At 42.7% G+C, this 24,965-nt stretch overlaps 3 protein-coding genes across 4 annotated transcripts; 1 reads left to right on the top strand and 2 right to left on the bottom strand.

The window, feature by feature from the left end:
- Positions 1 to 1,950: 1,950 nt before the first annotated feature.
- Positions 1,951 to 11,854, bottom strand: si:ch211-282j22.3 (ER degradation-enhancing alpha-mannosidase-like protein 3). Its single transcript, XM_037484557.2, has 20 exons — positions 10,779 to 11,854; positions 10,594 to 10,639; positions 10,380 to 10,480; positions 9,411 to 9,450; positions 9,175 to 9,287; positions 8,779 to 8,932; positions 8,363 to 8,497; positions 8,042 to 8,147; positions 7,829 to 7,926; positions 7,568 to 7,693; positions 7,372 to 7,455; positions 6,652 to 6,735; positions 6,331 to 6,455; positions 5,997 to 6,162; positions 5,616 to 5,773; positions 4,212 to 4,329; positions 3,937 to 4,107; positions 3,505 to 3,670; positions 3,196 to 3,387; positions 1,951 to 3,056 (listed from the first exon to the last, which is right to left on the bottom strand). The coding sequence occupies exons 1-20, from the start codon at positions 10,871 to 10,873 to the stop codon at positions 2,752 to 2,754; spliced, it is 2,583 nt and encodes an 860-aa protein (XP_037340454.2). The 5' UTR covers positions 10,874 to 11,854; the 3' UTR covers positions 1,951 to 2,751.
- A 1,734-nt stretch (positions 11,855 to 13,588) lies between these two features.
- On the top strand, positions 13,589 to 17,955 carry anxa3b (annexin A3b). 2 transcript variants are annotated; one of them, XM_037484638.2, is made up of 14 exons: positions 13,589 to 13,715; positions 14,687 to 14,722; positions 14,816 to 14,863; positions 14,953 to 15,040; positions 15,201 to 15,295; positions 15,382 to 15,495; positions 15,668 to 15,758; positions 15,881 to 15,960; positions 16,113 to 16,169; positions 16,359 to 16,452; positions 16,804 to 16,899; positions 17,006 to 17,064; positions 17,369 to 17,491; positions 17,605 to 17,955. In XM_037484638.2, the coding sequence occupies exons 2-14, from the start codon at positions 14,711 to 14,713 to the stop codon at positions 17,662 to 17,664; spliced, it is 1,017 nt and encodes a 338-aa protein (XP_037340535.1). In that variant the 5' UTR covers positions 13,589 to 13,715; positions 14,687 to 14,710; the 3' UTR covers positions 17,665 to 17,955. The 2 variants fall into 2 exon arrangements, with proteins under 2 accessions (XP_037340535.1, XP_037340536.1); XM_037484639.2 differs by lacking the exon at positions 13,589 to 13,715 and adding an exon at positions 13,761 to 14,014.
- Positions 17,956 to 17,964: 9 nt separating this feature from the next.
- rcl1 (RNA terminal phosphate cyclase-like 1) lies at positions 17,965 to 24,891 on the bottom strand. The gene is made up of 9 exons (XM_037484613.2): positions 24,650 to 24,891; positions 24,102 to 24,173; positions 23,798 to 23,973; positions 23,167 to 23,241; positions 22,946 to 23,070; positions 22,456 to 22,581; positions 22,216 to 22,372; positions 19,076 to 19,179; positions 17,965 to 18,158 (listed from the first exon to the last, which is right to left on the bottom strand). The coding sequence occupies exons 1-9, from the start codon at positions 24,777 to 24,779 to the stop codon at positions 18,005 to 18,007; spliced, it is 1,119 nt and encodes a 372-aa protein (XP_037340510.2). The 5' UTR covers positions 24,780 to 24,891; the 3' UTR covers positions 17,965 to 18,004.
- Positions 24,892 to 24,965: the final 74 nt, after the last annotated feature.

Raw genomic sequence — 24,965 nt, 5'->3', positions numbered from 1 at the left:
TAAACCGGTTTATTGGTTTAAATAACATTAGATTATTACATATTTGGTTACATGGTTTACACATCGATACATTTCGCTGATAAAAAGGGATACTCTTATTTACATGCTGTTGACTATACACTTATCATTTATTTAATTCTAATAATTAATATATAATTTAACGATTGATGACAAATATTTGCTAATAATATAATAATACTATTGGCTGGGGGAAGCAGTTTATGTTTGGACTTTATATTTGTTTGTTTCAAACAGTTAAATGCCTGCTGGTCAGTTTGTTTGCAAGGAGATGAAAGATTAAATAAATGGCTCAAAATCAGTGACCACGGCAGAAACATAGGAATATATCAATGTATTAACACTGAACATTAACAGTTTACAGTCAGAACTGTTTGCATAGTTGCTTGATCCAAAATGTGCAAACAATTGGTCCCTGTCTGCTCACCATTGTCACTATCAATGACGTCAACTTAAACGCCATCGTATCTTATGATTGAGCTGTTCTGAGGTAGCGGTCCTATCTGTCACAAGAGCTTTCAAAATCTATTTCTATCTTTCCTGACACAACGAAAAAGAAAGAAGATACACATCCCAAGTGCTTACCAATACAGAACCTGCTATCTGAAGCGCAAGGGCATTTGGGTTTTTGGACACACAATAAATCATATTTCCTCTAAATGCTTCGCCTGACATTGTGTTGATGAAACCGCCAAATGTAATGTAAAAAAGCTAAACTAGAAATAACATTTCTTATAAAAATAACATTGTTATATAGTAGAATCTTTTACAGGCAAACTTTCTGGATATTCAAGATTGATTACATAGAATTTTTTTTTGTTGATTCATTCCACAAATCGAGGAAATGCGTTCATTTATATCTACAATGCAAGAAAACATACGTAAAAACCTGGATAGATGTGATATCAGATTTATTGACAGGACTGGATTGGCTCAGTTGGAAAATCGATGCAGAGAAGATGTGAAACAGAAACTGGAGCCACCTCATGCATTATTTTTGGCACTTGACTTCAGCCACTGACCTACAGAAATCTTAGAGAACAGCTGAAAATGAAATAGCATGGCAAGTTACATTTTTTTGATAATGAGAATCCCATAATTCTTTTCTCTGCAGCAACTGTAACAGTCCTGAGGTATGATGGGTTATCAAAACCGCATACAGGCTTCACAAAACAAGAAAAGAACATGTCGGATTAAGACATAAAATTAACTCAACAGCATAAAAAATATTAAAACATAAAAGAAAATATACTCTGGCATGAAAAGTGTTTCCCCCACATAAACATAGGCTCTCACTTCCACAGAAAATAATCAGTGACAATTAGTGGAAATGAAGGGAATATGAACTGGTAAGAGTTCTGCATATTATTAAATTGATTAATTAATTCCTAGTAATATATGGTTCAGTTTGTGTCGAGTGTGAGACAACTGTCGCCATCATGCTTTGAAAACAGTGTATAGGATACAAAAGACCTTTCCAGCTTGACTGTTGCCATTTCAGATAATAAAAAACAACATTGTTCATCATCGGATGAATGACGAATGTTGTGGTTTTTCAAACAATCCTTGTAGAGTTGTCCATATAGGTGGCAAAAAACATTGCATCAGTGCACAATGTAAAATAGTTGACCGACTCTACAGACGATCATCGTACCCGTGATTCAAAGTGCAAAGCAGTCTGGGACTGCAGACCAACCAGTGAGGCTGCATCTGGGACTAAAGCCCACCTGCATAACAACATCAGCTGCAAGAAAAACACCCTTTTAAAAAAACATGTTATTAGATGATGTGATATATTACATTTGAGGAATGACTAAAATGAAATTATACTAAAATTGATGGTTGGTTGATGACTTCAAATGATGAAAAAAAGAGAAAGGAGAAAAAGAAAGGTTTTATCATCAGATCTTAAGGTGTTGTAGTTATCACACACACACACACACACACACACACACACACACACACACACACACACACACACACACACACACACACACACACACACACACACACACACACACACACACACACACACACACACACACACACACAGAGAGAAAAAGTGCAGAACAACCCAACATTTCATCAAATGCTTCATTCCAGCAAACGGCATTCACTCTTGAATTTCCCTGAAAAAATATTTACTCCTACAAAAGAAAAGAGACAAATTGGCCCCCAGCTAATCTCCTTCATCTTCTTACATTATAACATTGAGAGGCTACAGTGGCTAACGCCACCTACTGGCCAGGAAATATTCTATTTAACCCCCACTGAGTATTTAACCGTAGCTGTTGAAAGGAAAACATGAAATCCACATTAAAAACAAACTGCCTTGCATAAAAACCGAGCTGACTGCATGTTTGCCTTTTCTTTTCTAGTCTGTGATCCGTCCTCATCATCACAAACACTTTATGTGCCGAGCAATACTACGGGCGCCAGCCGCCAAGCCATCTTAACCTACAGCTTTTGGCCTCTAACTACCTAGTTTAGTCTCTTGAAATACCTTTCTGGGGTAATTTCAGGAAAAGCATCATCATCACCACCACCACAGTATCATCTTCAGTTTTACAAGTCAAGACATGAAGTGAATGCGGCCATCACACTGCTCTCCTCCGTTGGGTGTAAACATGCAGGCAGGGTCAGATAGGGCTCCACGTAGGCAGTAATGGGCTCTGAGGTCCACGCCATTAGGAAAGTGTCAGGGAATCATGAGCGCTTCGGGATGAGCGGTGGTCAAGGGTTGGCGTCTGGTCTGCGCTCAGAGTTTGCGGATTGAGAGGAATCTGCTGAACACTGTTTGGTTTGGTCCGACGCCGTCGAGCCTTTGAACTGCTCCAGCTGTGGTTGTTGGGGACCTCTCAGCTCTTCTTCCTCTTCCTCCTCCTCCTCCTCTTCCTCTTCCTCCTCCTCCTTCAGAAAGAGCTCCTGGTTCTCCAAGACAAACTCCAAGGTGGGCCCTGTGGCCGGTCCGTCCTCCAGCTTCCCCTCCTCTGCCAGACGGAGTTTGATATTCATGCCGAGGCTTTTTTCAGTCTTATCTGGACATTGAGGAGGAGAACCAATTGGAACAGACAGGAATTACAATTTGATCAAAAGAGGCCATTTTTCATGGGGCTAGACTAACAAAAATATTGCTGGCCTTATCCTTCAACCCCCCGTCCTGCTGCTGCCTCTCACCGTGTCCCAGCTGCCTCTCCTTGGGCAGCAACAGCACATCCACATTGTGATGTTCCTCCAGAGCCGCCGTGAGCACGGCGCCCTCGCGGCTGAACAGGAAGACTAAAGGCAGCGTGATGTCTTCGGTGGAGTCGCCATCTCCCACCATCTGGAAGAGTGGAGTATCCCGGCTGTTACTTCCCTCGCGGTGATCTGAGAAAGAGAACGATTTAGTTTCCAGCCTTCATTCTCTCCTGTGAACATTGAGCTTTGAGGTGGATTTAAAAGGGAGAAAAGTGAGTTTCCAATATTTCTGGTAATCGTATTCACCTATAAAGATGACCCCTATGGCCCCTGCTTCCTGCAGCCAACGGGCCTTTACAACAAACATGCATTCACCACGCAGCGCCAGAGCGATATGCCCCTTGAGGTCCACTGCACTGTCTATTGGCTCACATGCAGTGTAGGGAGAGGCTTTCACAATGCTGCCCTTCACCTGCGGCACAAGAGTTTGAGTGTTATTGTGTTGCAAAAAAGGGAAAGCAAGGAAAACAAAACAGGTTACATTTGCATGGATCAGAGAAGTCCTGTATTGTGAGAGTCAATGCTTTGGTCTTGGTTTGTTGTTCCATCATTTTGCTAAGATTACATTCATTTCATTACATTCTTATATTTAGTAATTTTATATAAAAGCTACAGTACTTGTTGGGAGCTTGGGATGTTGACAGGTTATGCGGTACTATGGTCACATTGGAGGCTCACCCCGTGCTCCTGCTTGGTGAGGTCCAACCCAAACTTGGCAGGTCCTGCTGTGAGGACTGTCCTCCCCAGAAATGGGGGGGAAATGAGCTGAACAACATGGGGCATCACTTCATTCTCCTCCGCGTGGCTCATCTCCGCCACAAGCTTTATCCGGTATACACCTTTATGCTCCTTCAAAGATGTAACTTAAATTCAATCTCTTAGCATGCAGTGAAGTGACATGTTTGAGTTAAGGAAATGTAGTTCTGCAGGTGGGTACAAAGTAACTTAAATACCTTCAGACTTCCGGTGTGTCCTGCAAGAATCTCATTCAGCGGGGTGAGAGATATACCCATGCTTTTCAAGAACTCCACAGGCTCCATCCCATTATCGTGGAGCGGGAGTTCAATTTCCCTGTAAAGCACAAACACAGTCAAAACTTAAAAGTATATATAAGGCAAACCACCCCCATCTTCAAACGTGACCGTCTCTTTGGTCTCAACTACACCTGTAAAGTTTTATGACTTCATGTTGGTTATGTGATGTAATTGCATTGACTAAATCTGTCCACAGACAGGCGGAAATTTAAGCATCTAGAAGTCCCCTCTGTGGTATTTTTTGCCACCGTAGGTGTCTAGTACCACATTTTACAAAGGTGACACAAGTTGAGAAAAAAAGAGGGTGTACTTATTTTTAGCATTCGCCTGTTTCAAGAAATGTAAAAGCTTGAAAATTCCCCAAAGGGTTATTTACGTACACATCATTTCCTTTCGTTATTAGAAAAAAACACATTTAAAATGTCTTAGGGTGGTGCAACCAATCAACCTATTGTTTCTGCGCCGCCGCTAACGAGGGAGTATTCAACTAGAGGTCGGGTGAAGCATTAGCTTCAGCGTTTGTGAAGACAAGCAGGACAAAGACACTAGAGTCTTTTGTGGGAGTCTTCAGGGCGGCTGAGTGCGGCGCCTTTGACTGCAAACTGAGACGTGGATCACACCGAGATGTTTAAATACCTGTACCGACCACTGCACCTCATCCTGAAGGCAGCAGATCGACTGGTCTTTAACCTCCCACACCACGCCACTCCTCTGCTCTCTTCACTGGTTACCAGCCGCTGCATCCAGTTCAAAACATTGATGCTCACGTTCCGTGCTGTGAAAGGATCGGGTCCAGTCCACATCCAGGACATGGTCAAACCCTACACCCCAACCCGCACACTCCGCTCTGCATCTGCCAAGCTGCTGGTTCCTCCCTCACTGAGAGCAAAGCACTCAACAAGATCGCGACTCTTTGCTGTCCTGGCTTCCAAATGGTGGAACGAGCTCTCTGATGACATGAGGACCGCAGAAAGACAAACTAAAGACACACCTCTTCAGACTTTACCTTGACTAAAACCACTAACAAATTGTACTTATAATGGCACTTATCTATAACAAGTTGCAAATTGGCTTATTTGATGAAATTGCACTTTCTTGTTCTTCTGAGTTTGTATCTCTACGGTTGAAATGCACCAATTGTAAGTCGCTTTGGATAAAAGCGTCAGCTAAATGACATGTAAAGTAATGTAACCACAGACCTTATCTCAGGCGTCTAACCCAAAACCCGTTCAAAAGGAAACAGAAAACAGAAGTGCAACCACTGATTTCAGGGTTTTAAAAGTCTTTCATGCAGCACTATGTAGCGGCTGTTTATCAACACACCTGGCGGGTAAGGGGTGGAAGGCTCGTCCCACTCCGGTGAGGTACTTGTAGCTGTCCCGTATGGTTTTGGCAAACGAGGGATTGTTGGGAAACAACGTCTCCATGCTTGGGCAGGAGTGTGTGAACAGATCTTCTTCTTTAGAAACGGGAACAGTCTCCTGAAGCACATAAAAAACACACTTTTAGCTCACACAGTGAAATGTAAATTTGCATACTAAAAAAGGGCGAAAGAACAATATGCCGCATTTGTAATGCAACAATAAACAGTACAAACGATGGCAATAGATGCTAACTATTCTTACTGATCAACTTAAACAGACATGCTGAATATAATTGACAAAGCAATGTTCACAAACACGTTTGTGAAGTGAGCGCTCTCACCGTATTGTTGCCTCGACAGGGCGGCTGGGTGGTGGAGAGAGATACGGGGAGGAGGTGAGCCTCCGTCGTGAAGATGTAGTCGTCGATATCGATGGGCAGCTGACTCTTATCCGTAAACAGCAGGTACAGGTATTTGAACATCTCGGCCAGAAAGAAGGAGTCCATCCTACACACACACACACACACACACACACACACACACACACACACAAAGACACTTTGATAAGAAATATTTGGCGTCTCCCCAACAGTTTTTTCATCACCACACGTTCTGAGGTGTCGTGTCCAGATGAAACATCACAGCATAGACACGTGTGTAATGGCATTTGTGTACCTGTCTTCATGCGTTCCAGTGCGGACATCTTGCACAGCAGCAAACCCGCAAGGCACCCTGGCGTAGGCATTGAGCTTTTCCACAATGGACTGTCCCACTCTGAGGTAGTAAGGGTCGCCAGTGGCCTGCAGAAATCAAAATAGACATTTTGGCCACACGCCTAACAAAAAAGCTTTGTGTATGTGGTAAGAAAGTGGAGAAGTTTTATCTAATGATCATACCTACTACAGACTGACTTTTCGAATCATGAGTAATAGTGTGCTCGGATGGTATTATAGGTTAAAAAGTTCATGCGTTTGTCTATCTGCACTGTTCTGTCACCTTATAGAGGTAGTAGGTGCTTTCTGCAAACTCTGGTCTCAGTAGGTGTTGGCCCCAGTGAACTCTGAACTCTGTGGTGAAAGCCTGTGAGGAGAAAAGCAAAAAAAGAAACAAACATTAGGGACATTGGGTTCTTCCAAATTAGTTTTTAGATTACCATACATAATAAATAAATAAATAAATAATAGGGCACAGAGCTATAGCAACAAGAAAATTCCATTGTTTATTTCTTTATTTGGTGTGATGTGATGACTAAGAATAAAAATCATGGTATTGGAACACACATGTTAACCCGTGATGACACTTATCCATTGAGATATTTCCAATCACCTTTAGTAAGAAAATTTCATACAGTGACTTTTCAGACTGGGTGATTTGACGATATAATTTAGTAACAGAAACTAAACTATTGGAAGTTGTACTCCGTTCACGCGGTTTATATTGGAGTATTGCAGGCAGTGTTGTGAGAAGGCAAATCTTCAAGATGCTTTCATCACCCCAAAAGGTATTTTTATTTGTCCTATTTAACTTTATGATCTGGTAGATGGGCAGTTTTACCAGAGAACCAACTGTAATGTAATGAGTAATTCTATTGTAATACGCTGTGATGTAAACTGAGACATATGACTGTATCAAACCTCAAGCAACTCAAATGAATGTTAGACTTGCTATATTTTGCCTTTACATGCATACTGCGCGTCATTAAGGATTTTTTTTTACCTCTGGAAGGAACTTGTGCTGTTTAGTGACTTGATAAAGCATTTCATGAGTCTCAATAGCTGGCTTCAGGTCTCCTCTCAAAACCTGCACAAACATCACAACAACACAAATATCACTTGACTTCACTTGAAGACACTTCTTCTCGCTTTCTGCAATGTGTAATGGTAGCAAACGTGATCAATCGAAGATCCCTGACCTGTAAGCCAGGGAAGAATGCCAGGAGAGAGTCCATCCAGCTGCGCACGCTCACAGTGGGGTTGTGCATGTGTACATTGAGCAGCAGGGGAGGCTGACTGATGTACTTCATAATGGCACTGTAGTGCTGTTGAAAGACAAAAGTATGTTATTATATTATATATTAGCAATTAATATTAATTAATCATTATCACAATATGAACAAAAGGGCCAACTCTGTTATATGGATTTCTATGCAGGCCCACAGTGATGGAGGACTTACAATGTTGAACCTGTCCAAAAAAACATTATCTCCCAGAAGAATGTAGGCCTTCATCAGATATTCATAATATGAGTCGATACCAGCACCAACGCCACTCTCTGCAAACACAGAAGTGTGAAGATTAATATAACACAGTAACCCATGTAATACATATTTTATTATGAATTATCAGTGTTCTTCATGTGATGCATTGTGTTTTAAGTTTTTCTTCACCTCTCCGGACCCATTCTTCATTATGGATATTGATGACGGTCCCCACCAAGTCACTTCCCTTCTGTCTCCTCTGCCAGAGGACATCCAGAGCCTTCCTCGCATGCTCCTAGAAAACAATAACAGTTATTATATTCTTCAGATATTCCTGGTAAAGCAATTCTTGCATAATTTCCTCTTTCAACAAACAAGCATCAGTTATGACCAGCTATCATTTCTAATAAAATGACTGCACTCTACTTTCATAGCACAGTAGCATTTCACAATGAGGCCCAATGCAAAGAGATAAAGCCTTATCTCTAGAGAGGCGTAAGAATGTAATACCTCAAAAATAGAATCTCCTGACAGTCGGCTGAGAGCAGCAAACTCCAGGATCATTGTTCCAGCGCATGCTGTGCAGGTGTCCGATTCAGTGCCTGTGCGTGAAAGTGGGTTTAGGACTCCATACCGCAGATTCACCTGGAAGACAACAAAAAAAGAAACATTCTTTTTGGTAAATTCAGGTTCTTAAAATAAACTCAGCTCAATTAATTTTTTTTTTTAATGTACTGAAAAAAAATGCTATATTGTTAAGTACTCCCTCTGTGGTGCATTGGCTGAGAGAAACTATTCTCTAACAATGCATTGAGTTCAAAACCAAGGCCATCCTTGATAAGATTTGTTATTAAAATGTCTAGCGCTTTGCTATATTACACATCTAAAATAAGCCATGTGGTATTTAGCAATAACATGAGAAATACCTTAGGGTAGGGAAGGCCACTTGTGGTGTTAAAGGCAGGCAGTAATCGATGGCCCAGCTCTTTGGCCATGTGCAGGAGCTCATCGCGGTACCACTGCATCCTCCCCCCGCGCTGCCGTAGCAGATCGGCCATCACATGGGCTCCCAAAAGCCCTCTGGGGAGAATAAAAGAAGGGAGAAAAATAGTATTTTCCTTTAAACATATCAAATTAAACAGAAAGGTCCAGGTGGAATTTTTTTTTAGAATTTTCACTATTAATAATACGCTGTGGTGATATGAAATAATTCTGCATTTAGAGGAGTTATGTGTTCAGAGGCTCAAAGATGAATCTCAAAAACAGCATAAAAGTTTAAACACACAGTGCAAAAGTAAATAAATCACAGATACATTTCATACCCTAAAACTCGGATGTTGGTCTCAAACACGGACACCACAACATCGTTGTCAAGGCGTACATCTGTCATGGCCTTCCTCACTGCGTCCTCAAACTCATCGAGCTTGTTTAACACCTGCTCACACACACAGAGACACAGACAATTAAATCTATGGAGAAGCGGGGGGAAAAACAAACAGACCCATGAAGAAAACCTGATCAATATACTGTTATTCCTGTAAGGAGAGGAAGAACTCACCACCAGGGTATCAAGGGTGTCAATCAGCGTGAGGGAAAACCTACAGAAAAAATGTCCGACACGTTATGAGGAAAGGCTCTGGCCCTGAACGGTGGAGCTGATGTCCCACTTCTCCACTGGCCAAGTTTCAAATTAATGACCCACAGGCTATTAAATGTCTGTTGCATATGCAGTAAAATGATATTATGCAACGGTGCATAAATGGTTTTATTGTACTGCAAGTATGTGATCTAGTGGCTTCTTGTGAATTAAATTGATTGAGATATGAATTTAATTTATGTATGTTATGTAAAACTGGGGCATCTACTCCATGTTGAATTAGACATGTTTGGAGCAGTACAGTCTCCATGTCTTCTTTTAAAAAGAGATGACATTATATAAATATTAACTTGTGTATCAAGTCTCCAGTAATCTGCATATTTGGTCCCCTGCAAATATATATTCTGGGGAATAAAATATACTTTCATTGTGAATATAATTCAAAATATGAACACATTTTATTATGAATCCAAAGCGCAAGAATATTTTAGAGGTATATTGTTAAACTCAATTTAGTGTTATACTCTATAGTATAGAAGGGACAGTGACCTAAGATCAGGACTCACAACGTACCTTTAGATGATCAGTTAGAGTTAAGTATAAAATGTGAAAAAAAGTGCGGCAAATGCACAGCTGTGTTTTAATCTGATCTTTGATTATCTTTTAAGATTCTTAGTGGAGATGGAGAATCTGAATAGCAGGCGAACAAAGACTTGACAGTTCAAGCAAATGTTTAGAAAATGTAGTTTTATTTTATTGGCAAACGGTTAAAAAAAGCTACTGTGGCACAGCTCTATGACGAAGACTCAAAGCACTTAAGGTCAGTTCATGTACTAGAATTTAAAAATGCGTATAACTTTGGTTTCACTCTTCTTTTGGTGAATAAAAAAGAATTGGCTTGTTTGTTTGAGGAAATTTAGCTCAACTTACTTCCCCAAGGAGTCATCAATGTCCCCTCTATTGGGCTCCTGGCCACGGACTCTCCCCCTGCAGCTCAAAGGCATGAGCTCATCTGCTGGATAGGCATATTTCTGCAACACAAACAGAAAAGGTGTAATTAAAAGGAGGCTGTACGTCTTGTTAAAGCTCTTCATAATTTCCCTTTTACAATTACTATTTTTTTCTCCAAGTAGCTGTAACTTACCATGTAACTGCCGTAAGCATGGTCAAACATTTCAATAATCTGGTCCCTGCATAACAAGAAAAGAAATATATAGATCAATAAAAATTGAAAATGGCAAATATATTGTACTATACTTTTACGTACTCCAATAATTCACAAACACCGTCAAACAGCGTTCTACTCTTCCGTCTGTAGATATTTGTTACCTGATAACAGTCTTCTCCTCTGGTGTCATGCTCTGGCTCTCTTGACATCTCGCCCAGCCAAGAAGACTGGTGATCAGTAAGGTTTTCAGCAACATCCCAGGGCAAGATATGCGAACCAGATCCCAACACAGTTTGTTCACTTTTCCCCTCGTGTAACGTTAGTCTGGTTTTAACGTAAGCTTTAAAAATGGACAACCAAACTCCTGCACAAAGTCAAACAGTCCAGCAGGCACAGCTGTCCTCCTTCGATGCACCGATCATCCTGATTCAGGTATGAGTCGGCTGCAGAGTAGTGGTCGATAGAAGTTACCCTGCTCCCGGCCCCATTTCCAGATGTCCACTTTAGTTGTCCTATGGCTGATCCAGTATTGTTACTCACACCACATGCCCATAGTTCACTTCAGCCGACCGTATCCGTGTCAACAATAGAGGCAGCGAGCGGCAGCTGAACCTCGGTAAACAATTGCTGTTGCGAATATCCTGATTAGAGGAACAAACCCCGACCACGAAACGCTGGCTAATAAGAAAAATATTAGGAAATATATTTACGTAACTTGTAGCTAAAGATTAACTATACTGTACAACGTTAACTATAACGGTGCTAGTAGGATCCATGTTGCTAACGCTAGCCAGCTAACGTCAATAACAAGTTGCTAGCTCGCCGTTAGCAATAGTCAGACAGCAAAACAGCTTAAATGCTAAATAAAGAAATTTAGTAAAAAAAAATAATTTTGTCCGGAAATATAATTGACTTCAACTTTAAATTGAACGTCATACAGTTAATTGGTAGATGACACGTCGTCAAGTTTCACTACCGTCATACAGTAACCAGACGAAGCAGGGCGAGCTGTCAAAGAACTGTCAGGCAGTTGAGCTAGCCGGCTGAGCTGAGGGAGAGGGTTTACTTTCCCCTGAGCTTAACATTAAAGGAAACATTGATTCGCACGTAACGCTCACTGAAGTCAACGTGACTCCCACCCCCCCTAGCAAGTGATTCACGTCGCTGACCATATTACTTTATGTTATGCTTAGAGATTCAGGTGTACATGTAATGCGCATCGGGGTATCGTCCAGACAGGAAGGACGATCCTGTCAGGCCTCACGTAGGGCACAATATCAAAACGATCACGTGACAGACTGTCACTTGCACAGTGGGTGGAGTCAAAGGCGTATTTTGTGTAAATCATAAATTAACTTATTAACTCGTGTGCCTCGATGACTCTGTTGTTTGTGACCAAATGTTCGCATTGAAGAACATCACCCGATGCACTTGCAAAGCGTACACAAAACCTATCCATGCCAGTTGAACAGTATATAGGCAAAACCGTTCCAGGCCACTTCATCTGTAATACCTACACGTTACCACGGGAAGTCGGTTATGATAATGAAAACTGTAGTTACTTGTAGAACAACTTGCAGTTTCTTTGATAATGCCAAAAAGCGTTTGGTTTATTGGAAAACTTTTTATTTTAATTCTCAACTTCCTTTCTTCCACTCTGATGTCTCTGCCCCAACCCTAAGAGCAAACACGACTTTGGACCCACTGTAGTTTATTACTAGTCATGTCACTACTGGAATATAATGGCTTCTGCAGATAGTCTTCAGAAGGGGATGCATATTTGTTCCTGAAGGTGCGCTGATTGTTGCACAAACGGAGTTGAGTTAGTGATGAGGTTCACATTCCCAACAGCTTACGGTGTCCGTGTAATGGAATCAACAAGATTCAAATACACTTCAAAAAAACAAATTAACTTTAAAAATAAAAATCAGTCCTCAATGTTGGATAGCTATACTGATATGGACAGTTTAATTTGAATAGAAATAAAAGTTTTTAGGGCTTAATTTGATAGAAACCCTGAAAATCAAAGTGAGAAAATGGTGTGGCAGGCTTTAATTTTCCCCAAATTCATTTTCTGCAACACAAAATGCTTTTCAAGAAAATATCTTGTGTGGCCCCTACAGGCTTGTATGCATGCTTGACAAAGTCGTGCGCATGCTCCAATTAGATGATAGATGGTGTCTTCACAGGTCCTGTCCAAGGACATCATTGAGCTCCTGTAAAGTCTGAGGAGCAACCCGGTGGCATCTGATGGAGGGAAACATAATGTCCCAGAGGCACTCTATTGGATTTAGGTCAGGTGATCATGAGGACCATTGAAGGGTATCAATTAATCATCATCATCATCATCATCATCCAGGTACTGCCTGCATCACAGACCATCACTGAACCGCTACCTAACCGGTCATGCTGATTGATGTTGCAGTCAGCAGCAGGATGGCCTCGCGTCTCGTCCTAATTCTGTAAGGGCTCAGGCAGTGCTCAACCTGATCCTCCTGCTGACGGATTGAGGACCTTCCAAGGCCCTGTTAGGCTCTCCTGAGTAACAAACGGTCTCCTGGAATCGCCTCCATGTTCTGGAGATTGTGGTGGGAAACGCATCAAATCTTCTTGCAACTCCATGCGTGGGTGTGCAATCCTGGAGCAGTTGGAAAATCTGTGCAATTAAAAAAAAAATGCCTAGTACTAATGACTAGTGGGAAAACGAGTGAAAGAGATCAAGAAACTTGAATTGAACAGTTTGTGGGTCGTCTCCTTGTTGCCGCTCTAGTGCACCGGATGTTAATTCCATAAACACTGATGCAGCTGAAACAGATCCACAACCCTCTCTGCTATTACTTGACCACATCATTATCAGAGAAGTGCAATCAAATTCGTACCGTACCTTGATAACAGATCGCCCCTTAAATATTTTTGAGCAGCGTACTGCGAGTCAGCGAGGAGGAGTTTGTGAAAGAAAGAAGAAAAAAAAATTGTCAGTGATTCAACTTCCTCCTGCAAATAATGGGCGTTGCCTTTTCTACTTCATCAGAAAGGTGTGGCGAGTTGTGGACACTGTGAAACTCCTCTTATGACATCAAGCATTTTCTCCTTCTAAGGTAAGCGGAAAAATACGTTTTATCTGTGTGGATGTTCACGTGTTTATTCTGCGCTGCGTATTTTTGTCCTGTTTTACTCATCGAGAAAATCCAGCGGTGGACATCATGACGACATCATTCATTTTGTGAAGTTCTGGTCACGTATTACACGCGTCCACGCGACTGTGAATGCTTAGTCAACCTGAAACCACCCGGAAGACATTTAAATGCATAGTGGAGTTGGGTCCGTGAACCTTTAACACCTTTTTAAACGACTGTAGGAAAATACCTTCGTTTTCGGATTAACAGCTAAACCGGAAGTAGGTACATTTTCACAGTAAAGGTCAACGCAATATAACTTTGTTTGCTAGAAATGTGACTTATGAGGCAAGCAAATTCCAGGGTAAAATGAGAAGAAACGTTCATTAATGAATACCAATAATTATAATCCGGGACCAATAGGCAACAGGGGTTGTTCACCATGTCTACCAGTAGGAAGCAGTATACGTGTATTTAAACCATAGGTTTAATGGAATTTAACTGTTTTTGTTATTTTTCTAGGTTATTACGTTATGTATTTAATGCTGTTTATTTCATTTGATGTTTATGGTCTTTTGTAACCATAGTTGTATAAACCATTTACTTACATTTATTTCATTAAAAACCAAACATACCCTCAACATACCTTTGTTGATCACAATGTAATACATTACAATACAATTCAATTTTAAATGTATTTGCGCAACAGAAACGTAAAAACGGCCGCCCATTTCTATTCTCTTGTTATTAGTTAAACTTTTTTTTCTCCCTTTTTTTTGATTGTTTAAACTGTAAAACAAATTATCAAAAGGTACACGGGCCGAGTTGGTCTTTTTATTTATTTGAAACTGAGGATGAGAGTATGAGGATCATAAGTTGACCTCTAGGGCCGAGGACGTGATATGAAACCACTATACAACTATATACTGTACGCTTCTTTTTAATCTCCCTAGACTCCCACGACTTCAACCACCACAATGTCTGTTTGGGTGAGTACTTGTAGTCAAAGATCAGAGTTTTTTGGCCAAAAATGCAGTTGATAATGAAGGCCCCCTTTTTTTTTTTTTTGACTTGTGTTGCAGGGTGACCTGGACCTGCTCTTAGACTCCCCCTCCTCACTGACCGTCACAGTAAGTTCAACACACTCAAGATTGTTTTGATGATGATTATTACAGGACAATGTGATTGCTGAGCCTCTGGGTGCCTTTCTGTTTGTCAGTCCAACACTAAAGGGACTGTGAAGGACAAGGCCAACTTCAAGGTGGAAGAGGATGTGTCTGCATTGAGGAAAGCCATAGAGGGCCTTGGTAAGATAACTTCACCATTCACCATTATCTGGTATATCAGGCCGACACTGAATGAATCATATTCAACAGAATTAGCTACTTCCGTCTGCTGGAGGATTAAGTATAAATGTTTGCATAAGGTGGTAGAGGTGAGCCTGTTTGCTCTGTCTCTTCTCTTTAGGTACGACAGAAAAGACACTGATCGAGGTGTTGACCCAAAGGAGTAATGCTCAGCGTCAGCTCATAGCTAAGGCCTATGAGAAAGCCACAGGCAGGGTAAATTTATAGTCTATTAAATACTTGTTCTGAGTGTTGCAACAAATGCACAAAGAAAATGTGTGTCATCAACCCTCCTCCATCAGAAACTAATCGCTGACCTGGAGGGCGACACCCACGGAGACTTTGAGGACGTGTTGGTTGCCTTGGTAACCCTTCCCGGCGTCTACGACTCCCAGGAAGTCATCAGAGCCATCAAGGTGAGCCTCGCGGTTGACTTCACGTTGTATTTGACACAAAGAAGCAAAACCAAAAGGATTTCAACAGGAGCAAATAGTGTACACCGGAACTACGAGCTTCCTTTAGTGCAAACAGACTTAATTTACTACAGCTTTGCATGGATTCATAACATTTGGCTCTACTCTCGTAAAGGGGGCGGGGACTACAGAGAGCACGCTGACAGAAATCTTTGCCTCGAGATCTAACAGCCAGATCAAAGCCTTATCCGAAGCATACCTGGCAGGTGAGTGTCTCCAACACAAAGTGTTGGTCATTTCAGATTAGACCGTAACTGATTATTGCGTGACAAATTGTCGTGATGTGTCTGGTGGTTGTGAAATGGTCTGAATTGTGGTTTAATTCAAGAAACTGGAAAATCTGTGGTTCATGATCTTCAGTCGGAGGTAGCTGGAGATTATGGCAAAGCACTGGTCATCTTGGCCGAGGTACTGCACGTTGCAATTAAATAAGTAACCCATTCTCAAATTGTGATGTTGATATCAAACGTGCTGTTTAAAAAAAAAGACAAACTATATGGACTAATACCACATATAATGGATTCATTCCAAATATTACAAACTTTTTCTGTTCGTCACAGGGGAAAAGAGACGAGAGCACCAATGTGGATGCTGCCAAAGCTAAAGCCGACGCTAAGGTACATTCACCAATCGCCCCCGACCACGGTTTCAGAGCTGTTTAGTTACGGATCTTCTTTGTTATTTTGACATGCTTGGCTTAAATTTCCTCAAAATGAAGTAAACACTTTAAAAGAAATTATGCACTTTTCCTTCACCGACATGTATGGTTTAAAGAAGTGCGTGTTTTCACACTCCATCCCACACAGGTCCTGTATGAAGCGGGGGAGAAGAAGTGGGGAACCGACGAGGGGAAGTTTATTGACATCTTGTGCCACAGGAGCGTTCCCCAGCTGCGACAGAGTGGGTTCACTTCGTTTGTTCCATGGATGCTTGTTAAACCAAACCGCAGCCTTTGAGTTTAAGCTAAACGCTAACATCAGCGCGTCATAGTGGATGTACACAACGAACAGCTGACCGCTTGTGTCCTTTGGTCATGAACAAAAGTATCTGACAAATTCAGGGTTAGAATTGATTGCACAGGAAAGGGTAGCGCATGAAGTCATGGCGATGCATTCAATGCTAGATAGTTCACTAAAAGATTTAAAAAAAACTGTCTACCGCCATGGTGGCATCCTCAGAGCACTATTGCTGAGCTAGAATTACCACATTTTTGTTGAAAGCCTACAGCTGATCATCTCTGTTGTGTTTCAGCTCTGGTAGAGTACAAGAATATTAGTAAGAAGACTCTACAGGAGGCCATCGAGAGCGAGATGTCTGGAGACCTGGAGGACCTGCTGGTGGCTGTCGGTGAGAATAAAGCAGCATATTGTCGGCTCTTTCTGACACGCTCCTTGAATGGTGCCCCATTTAAAATAAAACATGGCTTTCATTAACTTTTTTTTTTTTTGTCTAGTTAAGTGTGTGAAGAATGTTCCCGCATACCTGGCTGAGCGGATTTTCAAGAGCATGAAGGTAAACGGAGCAACAATAGTCCGTCTATGCCATAAACCCGACGGAGCCACATATTGTTTAGTGGCAGCCCGTCTAAAAAGGCCCACCAGACATATGAATGGCACTAGTGGCGCGGAAAGGAATGTTAAGCCCACGTTTAACTGCGGCCTCGTTGGCTACACGTGGACCATTGGTTACACTGTCAACAGGCCCTAAGGCACATGACCCAAAACATGTGACGCCACAGCAAGTGGCTGCATGTAAACACATGCGAGTGCTTTATTTCACCTTTGCATCCTACCCCAAATGTTCCTATTTTGTCCAGGGTGCGGGGACGGACGAGTCCACTCTGACCAGGATCCTGGTGAGTCGCTCAGAGATAGACCTGCTGGACATCAGGGCGGAATACAAGAAGCTGTTTGGATACACCCTGTACTCCCAGTTGGAGGTGAGTGAACACTAGCAACACATGCACCGTGACACTAATGTGCAGCAAAGTTTAATGGCACGGTGTGTTGTTTTTAGAAAGTTGTTGACCCCTCACTCTCTTTATTTGTGAAGGGTGAAGTGTCGGGCAGTTACGGGGACGTCCTCAAGCGTCTATGTGGCCAAGACAACTAACGGCTTCCAGGGACGAGAAGTGAAGAATTGAAGCAAAGCTGCACAGTAGCATCAAACCCACATAGTTTGGCACTAACCTTCTAGGAATGCTTGTGAATGTGATAATGTTCTACCGGACGTTAACGTGCAGACTGATTAACACACACATTTAAGAAGTGCACACATCAAGATGTGGTTGAAGGTATCAACAGTTTATAATGTGACTAACTGTAAAATCCACACTTGTATTCAAGCACTAACCGTAACAGCAGAATTTCACGTTTATAAAAATAAAAATACTGTATCCTACTATTTGTTTGTGGAATGAGGAATACAAGACATTTTTATATAAAATAACGTTTTATTTCAGGGTTTTGTTTATGTTGCTATAACCGACTCCCACGCATGTCATCAGGACCTTTTCTCCCCCTTTCCTCTCATCTTCTGAAGGCTTCTGAACGTCGATCTTAAACATGATCTGGAAGAAATCTCTAATGTGTCTGAGGAACTCGATCCTAGAGAGAGTCAGGGAGAGAAAAGAAAAGTTTCATTTAAGGTTCAACGGTCGACAAATGTTACACAACAGCGTTCTACTCCGCGCCGTCCTCCGAATGACGTAGGTCGACGTCAAAGGACACCAGTCCTCATCTCTGGTGACCAATGAGCTGGATTGGGGGTTAGGATGTGTAACTGTGAAAGGTTATTAACATCAGCATTACCTGAGTGATGAGGAGTGCATTGGGATGGCACTGCCAATCTTCAGTTATCATAGTACTGTACTCGAGACAGACACAGCACCGGTACCATGATAACTGAAAATGGACAGTTCATAGTTCTCTCCACATTTTAGATGATAAAAAGGCAGCTCAGCATTGTAGTTCAGATGTATTGTATGAGCACACACTATGAACTGACATTGACCCTGTGAGTACACAGCCGGGCAAGTCCCATGATAGTGGGAGCATGAGAGATATTTGAAAAGCACGGCTCCAAAGTCTATTGAGTTTAACGGAGGCGTGTTAAGTTTCTACCCGTTGCAAATCAACATTTTTCTCCTTTTTAAAATCACCCATTTCTTTCTCTGCTTGACTAATTGGGCTGAATTCATACTGTGTATTGTCGACTGCTGAGCCCAAGAAAACCCACTTCTGGGAGAATAGGACATTCAATTCAGGTACAAATTTGTTTCAGCTTCAGCCAAATCGTATCTTTCAGGGAAAATCCTTATAAAACAAACAATGATGCAACAAAGAGTACACAGCAGTGTATCGCCTCTGTTGTTTATTTGACCAGCATCGCATGCTGTACAGCGGGATCAGAACTTTGGAATCCACTCACTTGCCAAGAGGTAGAAGAATAACAAAGTGCATGTGCACGGTGACCTATAAACATGCCGGGGCTGCGTGTCCACCACCGCGTGACGAGGACTTACGTGTACGGGGAGAGGGGTCCGAGCAGCACCTTCGAGACGTCCTGCTGGCCGAGGGTCATCAGGAGCAGCGCCAGGCTTTGATTGGACGAGTCCACGCAGCCGCCCTAAAAGAACAGGGGGAGAGCAGCGGGGAGGTTTGTTTTCACCAACAAAAACACAGAAATACTCGAATGAGGCGGAAACGGTTAAAAAGAACTCTGCAACCCCTGGACCAGGAATTGATTATCTCAGGTCCAACACTGATAGCCATCTGCGCTTGCACAATCTAGTTAGAATCCAAACCATGTTTTTCATATCCATGACACGGGGACGTAATGAAATGTAGCATATTTATGTACGGTTGTATTTCTTGAATTATTTAGTACCACAGTAATTTTAATAATGTAATAAAGTTCAGTAATTAATGACCTATTAATTGTATAGTTCATGTTTTTCTCTTATTTTCTTTCATAACGCAGCATTGTCCTGAATCTTCTCGCCTGTTCTCCTCAGTCCCCCATTTCAAGCTAAACAAAAACAAAATGTGCATGTTTGCACATGGCCAAGCATCGTGGCATTATGACAGCAGGGATTTGATTCGATAAGATAATCGTATCACAGAGGCCATGGGCAAAACTATGGTGACATTGTTTTAAATTCTCTTTAGTGCCAACGAGGCAGATTTTGCACACTGCGTTCCATCGATGAGTGAATGAGATTCATCAAACGAGGAATGCTGCAAAGAAGGATTTCAAACAAACACTTTCTGACTAACCACAAGTTATTCAGTCTTCACAATGGCTTGGTAGGTTTTCCACATTCTGAAATGGGTCGACTATGTAATTCACAAAGAGAACTATGTTTTCTACGCATACTTCCAACTGAAGGAATTTCTCATTTCTACATCATTTCAACAGCAGTGTTAATTAAGCACAAGAAACATGATCTACTTGAAAGTGTGGAAATGTCAAAGAAATGTTGGTTGAAACGTCAGAGTGGAGCGCACATTTAGTAAACTAATGTCAAAGTGTTGGGACCGAGCCACCGTACCTGTTTGTGCTGTTGTTCTGCGGAAGGTCAAACGACTTATATTCCCTGAAAAGATTCTGGTGGCCGACTTTTTGTTCCTTTTAAAATGAGCAACTTCTATTGAGCGGAAGACAAAAAGAGGACTAAACTGTATGCACCCGTCTCTGACAGCTAGATTCAGAACAAATGCTTTGCAGACCAAAACACCCGACGGTTAAAAGTCTCCCAAGAGGCCAGCGGCCACCAACCGGCCGTGAGCCCTCGTGGAAAAGTCCCTTGAATTCCCTCGAGTCACTCGCAGGCGCCTTTAGAGCAACCAGACCGGAAGAGACGAGGCTGCAGACAAACTCAAGTATTATTGTACAAGTAGTTTACACGCTTCTTACATTCTATAGGTTCTGAATATTATGAGAATACAATTAAATACTTGGATTATGTGACAAAACTCTCTGTCATGCTTAAAAGATCATTTCAAATAATAAAAAATAAAAAAAAACCTCAAGAAATTGGACCTCTTACATCAGCTCCTCTCCCGTGTTGATGTTGCTTCCAAAAACAAAATGTCCATCACGCAGCTTTGGTTTACTACAAGAAGACGGTACTGATTAACCATTAAACAAACAAAGCCACACATGCCCTTTAATGCGAATCCAGCTCATTTATTCTCCTCCCTCGGTTTTCCAAAGTTAACTGCTCCAGCACAAGAGTCGCACTCCCGTTTTTCACAGCACCCTCTCTCAGTGGACTCCACCAACGTCTACGGGAGCCAGAGTGAAACGTCAGCTTCCCACTGCGGCCGAGTGGTTAAGAGCACGCATCCAACAATATTCCCGTTTCAGAGTTAATCAGCTGTGGCCTGACCAGCTAACTGGACTCACAAGGCTTCCTGCGAGGGGGCTGAGCGCAGGAGGCGTGTGGAAAACCCAACTCACACAGTCACTGCATCCAATTGTACAAACTCTGAATAATTTGTACAAGAATGACTTGACTGTGTGAAGTTATGTTTGCTCCCGTGTGTGTTTTTTAAGATACAAGTCTTACAGCTACTACTGTAGGTTGCATTTTTCACTTTTCACCTGAAACAGTCCCTGAACTTTGACCTCTGCACAGATATCCGTGGCTTCAATCGATGTTTCACATGTTGCTAACTCATGATGCAATTTTTCCTCACTTGTGGGTTGCTGCTGCTCCTGGCTGAGCAAATCATTATGCAAAATTGTGAAAAAAATGGACAAGGAACCTCCTCTTAGTAAAGGATAATACATTTCCAATATAGAATCATACGTCCGCGATGACTTTATTAAACAGGCTAAACGAAACATTTCATTTGAATGGAAATGCCATTTAGATGGATTTGTATTATTGCGGCTCTGCTCATAAACGCTGTCTCAGTAGAACGCCAGACTGGGGTCATTGCTGGAGAATGCGGGCAAACAATGGCATCAAGTGTCAGTATCGCTCCGAGTCTAATGTGTCCTAACTGCGTGTCTGTCAGGTATTCCCCAAGAATCCGGATTCATCCGGTGACACGCTGCAAACACGGCGGCTGTGTGCGAGGCTGGTGAGGACCTGATTTACCGAGACGATTGAGTGACTTCAACTTAAGCAGAGAATCATCAGAGTGGGACAACCCAAGCCGTACAAGAAGAAACGTACAATTCCACTGTGAAATCTGTGTGCTACATGGAGGTAGCAAAGAAAAAAAATACCCCTCAGTAACAAAATATCCAATAACAGATTGCAGATCAGACGGGTTGAAGAGGAGTACGGGCAGTTAGCCTTCGTGCCGGCTTCCATTATGCAAAATAAGAGGGCCGGCGTGGTATTTTTGAATGGCGGTTGTTTCGTAGATCAGGGAAAGAAAGTGCGGGCAATCAGTTGCCTGACAGTAATGTAACCCAAACGTGTACAACGTAGCGACGCCGTGTGTTTGAAAATCCTCGCACGTCTGCCTTCTACATAGAAAACATTTATTTAACTAGAAAAGGCGCGTTTCCACTGAACCTCCAATTTAACTCACTTTCATTTTACTTCCAGATGAAGACAAAAACATCCAAACAACTGAAATCTGGACACCACTAACGTGTCGATTGTGCGTGGGATGTCCTGTATGGTTCATGGTCGGTACTTACCCGATACACCTCCTCCAAGAGCAGCATGGCACAGTTCCTGCCGAGGTCCTCCGGCAGCGGGGGGGCTCCCTGCCCCTGTGGCGTCGACGACATCTCAGCACCGAGGAAGGAGCCGTTGAGCGTCTCAGCTACCAGAGTCAGACCGAAACCGGGAGACCTGCAGTCACCAGACATCCATTATTCTCTCCATCTCCGGATACGTGACACTTTAAAAAAAACATTAGCGTGGAAGACACTCACTTGCCAGAGTGGGCTCCTTTCATGTGGTCAGTGTAGATGTAGATGTCTGGAATGAACTGGTTTAAAACGCCCCTCGCCGACTCCACGAGCCTGTTGGCCATCTGAGGAGAAACTCTAACCGAATAACTGGATTCAGGATGTCAAGGACTTTGCAGAACTCGGACGACATTAAGTTCAACTTTAAAGTTGGAAGGGACACAAACGTGAGAAACAACATTTAGTTTCTGACATTCATGATAAGACCACATAGCATAACTCAAATGGGAGAATTTGCAGCTTTTATCTGTTTGAGATCAACTTTTTCCTTTAAAACAAAAAATCTGAAGGGGTCACATCAGTCTTAAGGATATTAAACATGGGAACATTTTTATGTATCATTGCGTCTTTGCTTGAAAACATGAACAATGAGTTAATTGGACAACAAAACCGATCTGAGTGGGCTTTTTAACTGAAAGTACCACATTAATTACTAGATGATGGAAAAGGATACGCCACTCCTCTGATCCTCTTAATCTTCCCTGGGTCAGTCAGCTGCACTGGCCTGATGGTCCTGCGGACTGGACAGGAGAAAAATACTTCTCCTCCCCCACCGGGCGCCATACCCCTCTTCACCACCTGAGGGAGCAGCAACAGAAGCAGCGTTGTGAAGATGCAGCACTACATTTGAAGCATTTCACCACCCTTATGAACAGAGCGCCTTTGTGTCCTCACCTTCAGGTCAAAGCCCTCTCCGTCGATGCCAAACTTCTTCATCACCGGGAGAGCCGTGGACTTCAGCATGTCGACCTGCAGGGGACACCGTGTTAGCATGCGCCTGTCGGGGTGGGCCCTCCCATCACAGTCGTTTTCCCAGGACACCACTTCTCTCCACTCACAATGGTTCTTCTTTAATGTAGGTGTTTTGATGACATTTTACACCTAGATAATAATGCTGTGGTTTGAGACTGGCGAATAAACCCGGGGGCCAAAATGCACGTCAGACTGCTTTTATAAATATTTAAACCATGTAATGCAAAAAACTGTGACCATTTAAAACACTTCCTAATTAGTATGCTGACTAGAGAATGGGATTCAATAACCTGACTTCACCTCTGACATCAATTTTACAGCCTGAAAAGACAGTGAAAGTGTTGCTCTGGACACATAATTGCATAAAAGAATGTCTGCACTACAGTGTTTATTCGGGAGGTACCCACAAATGAAATGTGCTACAGCAGTTTTCTCTGCAGGAGCATGCTCAGGTTTTGTCCTGCTGATTTAATTCCATACCAAATAAGAGCGTAATTAAAGTGAAAATGAATAGACAGTTTTCAGTTGCATGCGCGTGCGTGTCTGTCCTCACCGTTGGGTCAATGGGGTCGTTGGTGACGCCCCTGAGTGTGGCCTTCAGAGGGATCTTCATGAATGGAGCCAGCATGAGCAGGGCCTCCAGATAGTAGCCCACCGAGCGCTGTGTGTTGCAGTCGTGCTCCACAGAGCCGCCGTTCAACAAGCCGGGCTGGTAGAACAACACGGTACCTTGGGGAGACATGGAGAGACGGGGAGTGGGTCCACAGGGTGGTGCTGAGCATCACTACACACAGAGTAAAATGAAAAACAAACAACTTCTGCAACAAGCCTGTTATAATCTTGATGAGAACACTCACCTGTTTGGTTAATCTCTATCCTGGAGCCATTTGTCACTTTGTCCAACAACCTTATGAAGCTGGCCTCAAAATCTGGAAGAGACGAGCACAAAAAAAGTATTCAGTTAGATCAAACCAAAAGATTTACCACAGCTGAATCAGAGGATATAAAGTAATGTTACGTGGAAACAGTCTACCAAACGTTTAAGGATCAACAGGTTGTCTGGAACGATTGATGCGTTGCTGCTTTTTGGTGTGTGTGTGTGTGTGTGTGTGCATGCAATATGAAACACACATGGATTCAAACAAGAGGATGAAGTCCTGTGGGAACGTCTGGTGATCCTCACTCACATAATCGCGCTAAAACGAGTCCATCTTCATAAAGAAAGGAGACACAACTTTGCCCCCAGCGAGGTCACAAAACTCATCTCGCATTTACACACTGTCGCCCCATCGTTCGCCCACGTGACTCCCGCTGCTTAGAAGAAACACTCCCAACTGCGTAACGGCTAGCACGTTAGCTGCCGAGCTAACTGTGACGCCACATGCAGAGCGAAGCCGCAACTCACCGCGCACTCCCGGGTTGTCGTCTTTGGAGCGAATGTTTTTAATCTTCACCCGCTTCCCGCTGAGTGTGGAGAGAACCAGCCGCTGCCTGAAGAAATTGCAGCCGTCGTACGCGAGCCCCTGGCTGGCCATGTTATTGTTTCTGTCTGGGTTGCAAGTGGAAATCCACGTGTGTTTGTCCAGGAAGAAGTTTGGAGGGAGGGGAGGGTACGGAAAGGGACGAGGGACAAAAGGGGGCTTTCCTCGGGGTGCGTCGCTGGCGTTTGGCCACAGGGTGGCGCTAATTACGCCCCCCATTAATACACCGTGGAAGCGGCG

This window comes from Pungitius pungitius, chromosome 18 (genome assembly GCF_949316345.1).
Source record: "Pungitius pungitius chromosome 18, fPunPun2.1, whole genome shotgun sequence".
Lineage (NCBI taxonomy): Eukaryota > Metazoa > Chordata > Actinopteri > Perciformes > Gasterosteidae > Pungitius > Pungitius pungitius.
Note: the sequence above shows the minus strand (reverse complement) of the source record. Positions and strands in the feature narration are given on the sequence as shown.

Coding starts and splice junctions, on each gene's coding strand:
- si:ch211-282j22.3 (XM_037484557.2), bottom strand. CDS start 10,873: ATGTTGCTGAAAACCTTACTGATCACCAGTCTTCTTGGCTGGGCGAGA. Junction 10,481..10,593: donor ATGCTTACGGCAGTTACATG/GTAAGTTACAGC, acceptor TTTGTGTTGCAG/AAATATGCCTATCCAGCAGA. Junction 7,456..7,567: donor CATTCTTCCCTGGCTTACAG/GTCAGGGATCTT, acceptor ATGTTTGTGCAG/GTTTTGAGAGGAGACCTGAA.
- anxa3b (XM_037484638.2), top strand. Junction 15,759..15,880: donor ATCCGAAGCATACCTGGCAG/GTGAGTGTCTCC, acceptor GTTTAATTCAAG/AAACTGGAAAATCTGTGGTT. Junction 16,170..16,358: donor AAGCTAAAGCCGACGCTAAG/GTACATTCACCA, acceptor CATCCCACACAG/GTCCTGTATGAAGCGGGGGA.
- rcl1 (XM_037484613.2), bottom strand. CDS start 24,779: ATGGCCAGCCAGGGGCTCGCGTACGACGGCTGCAATTTCTTCAGGCAG. Junction 23,242..23,797: donor ACGACCCCATTGACCCAACG/GTGAGGACAGAC, acceptor TGTCCCCTGCAG/GTCGACATGCTGAAGTCCAC. Junction 19,180..22,215: donor TCTTGGAGGAGGTGTATCGG/GTAAGTACCGAC, acceptor CTGTTCTTTTAG/GGCGGCTGCGTGGACTCGTC.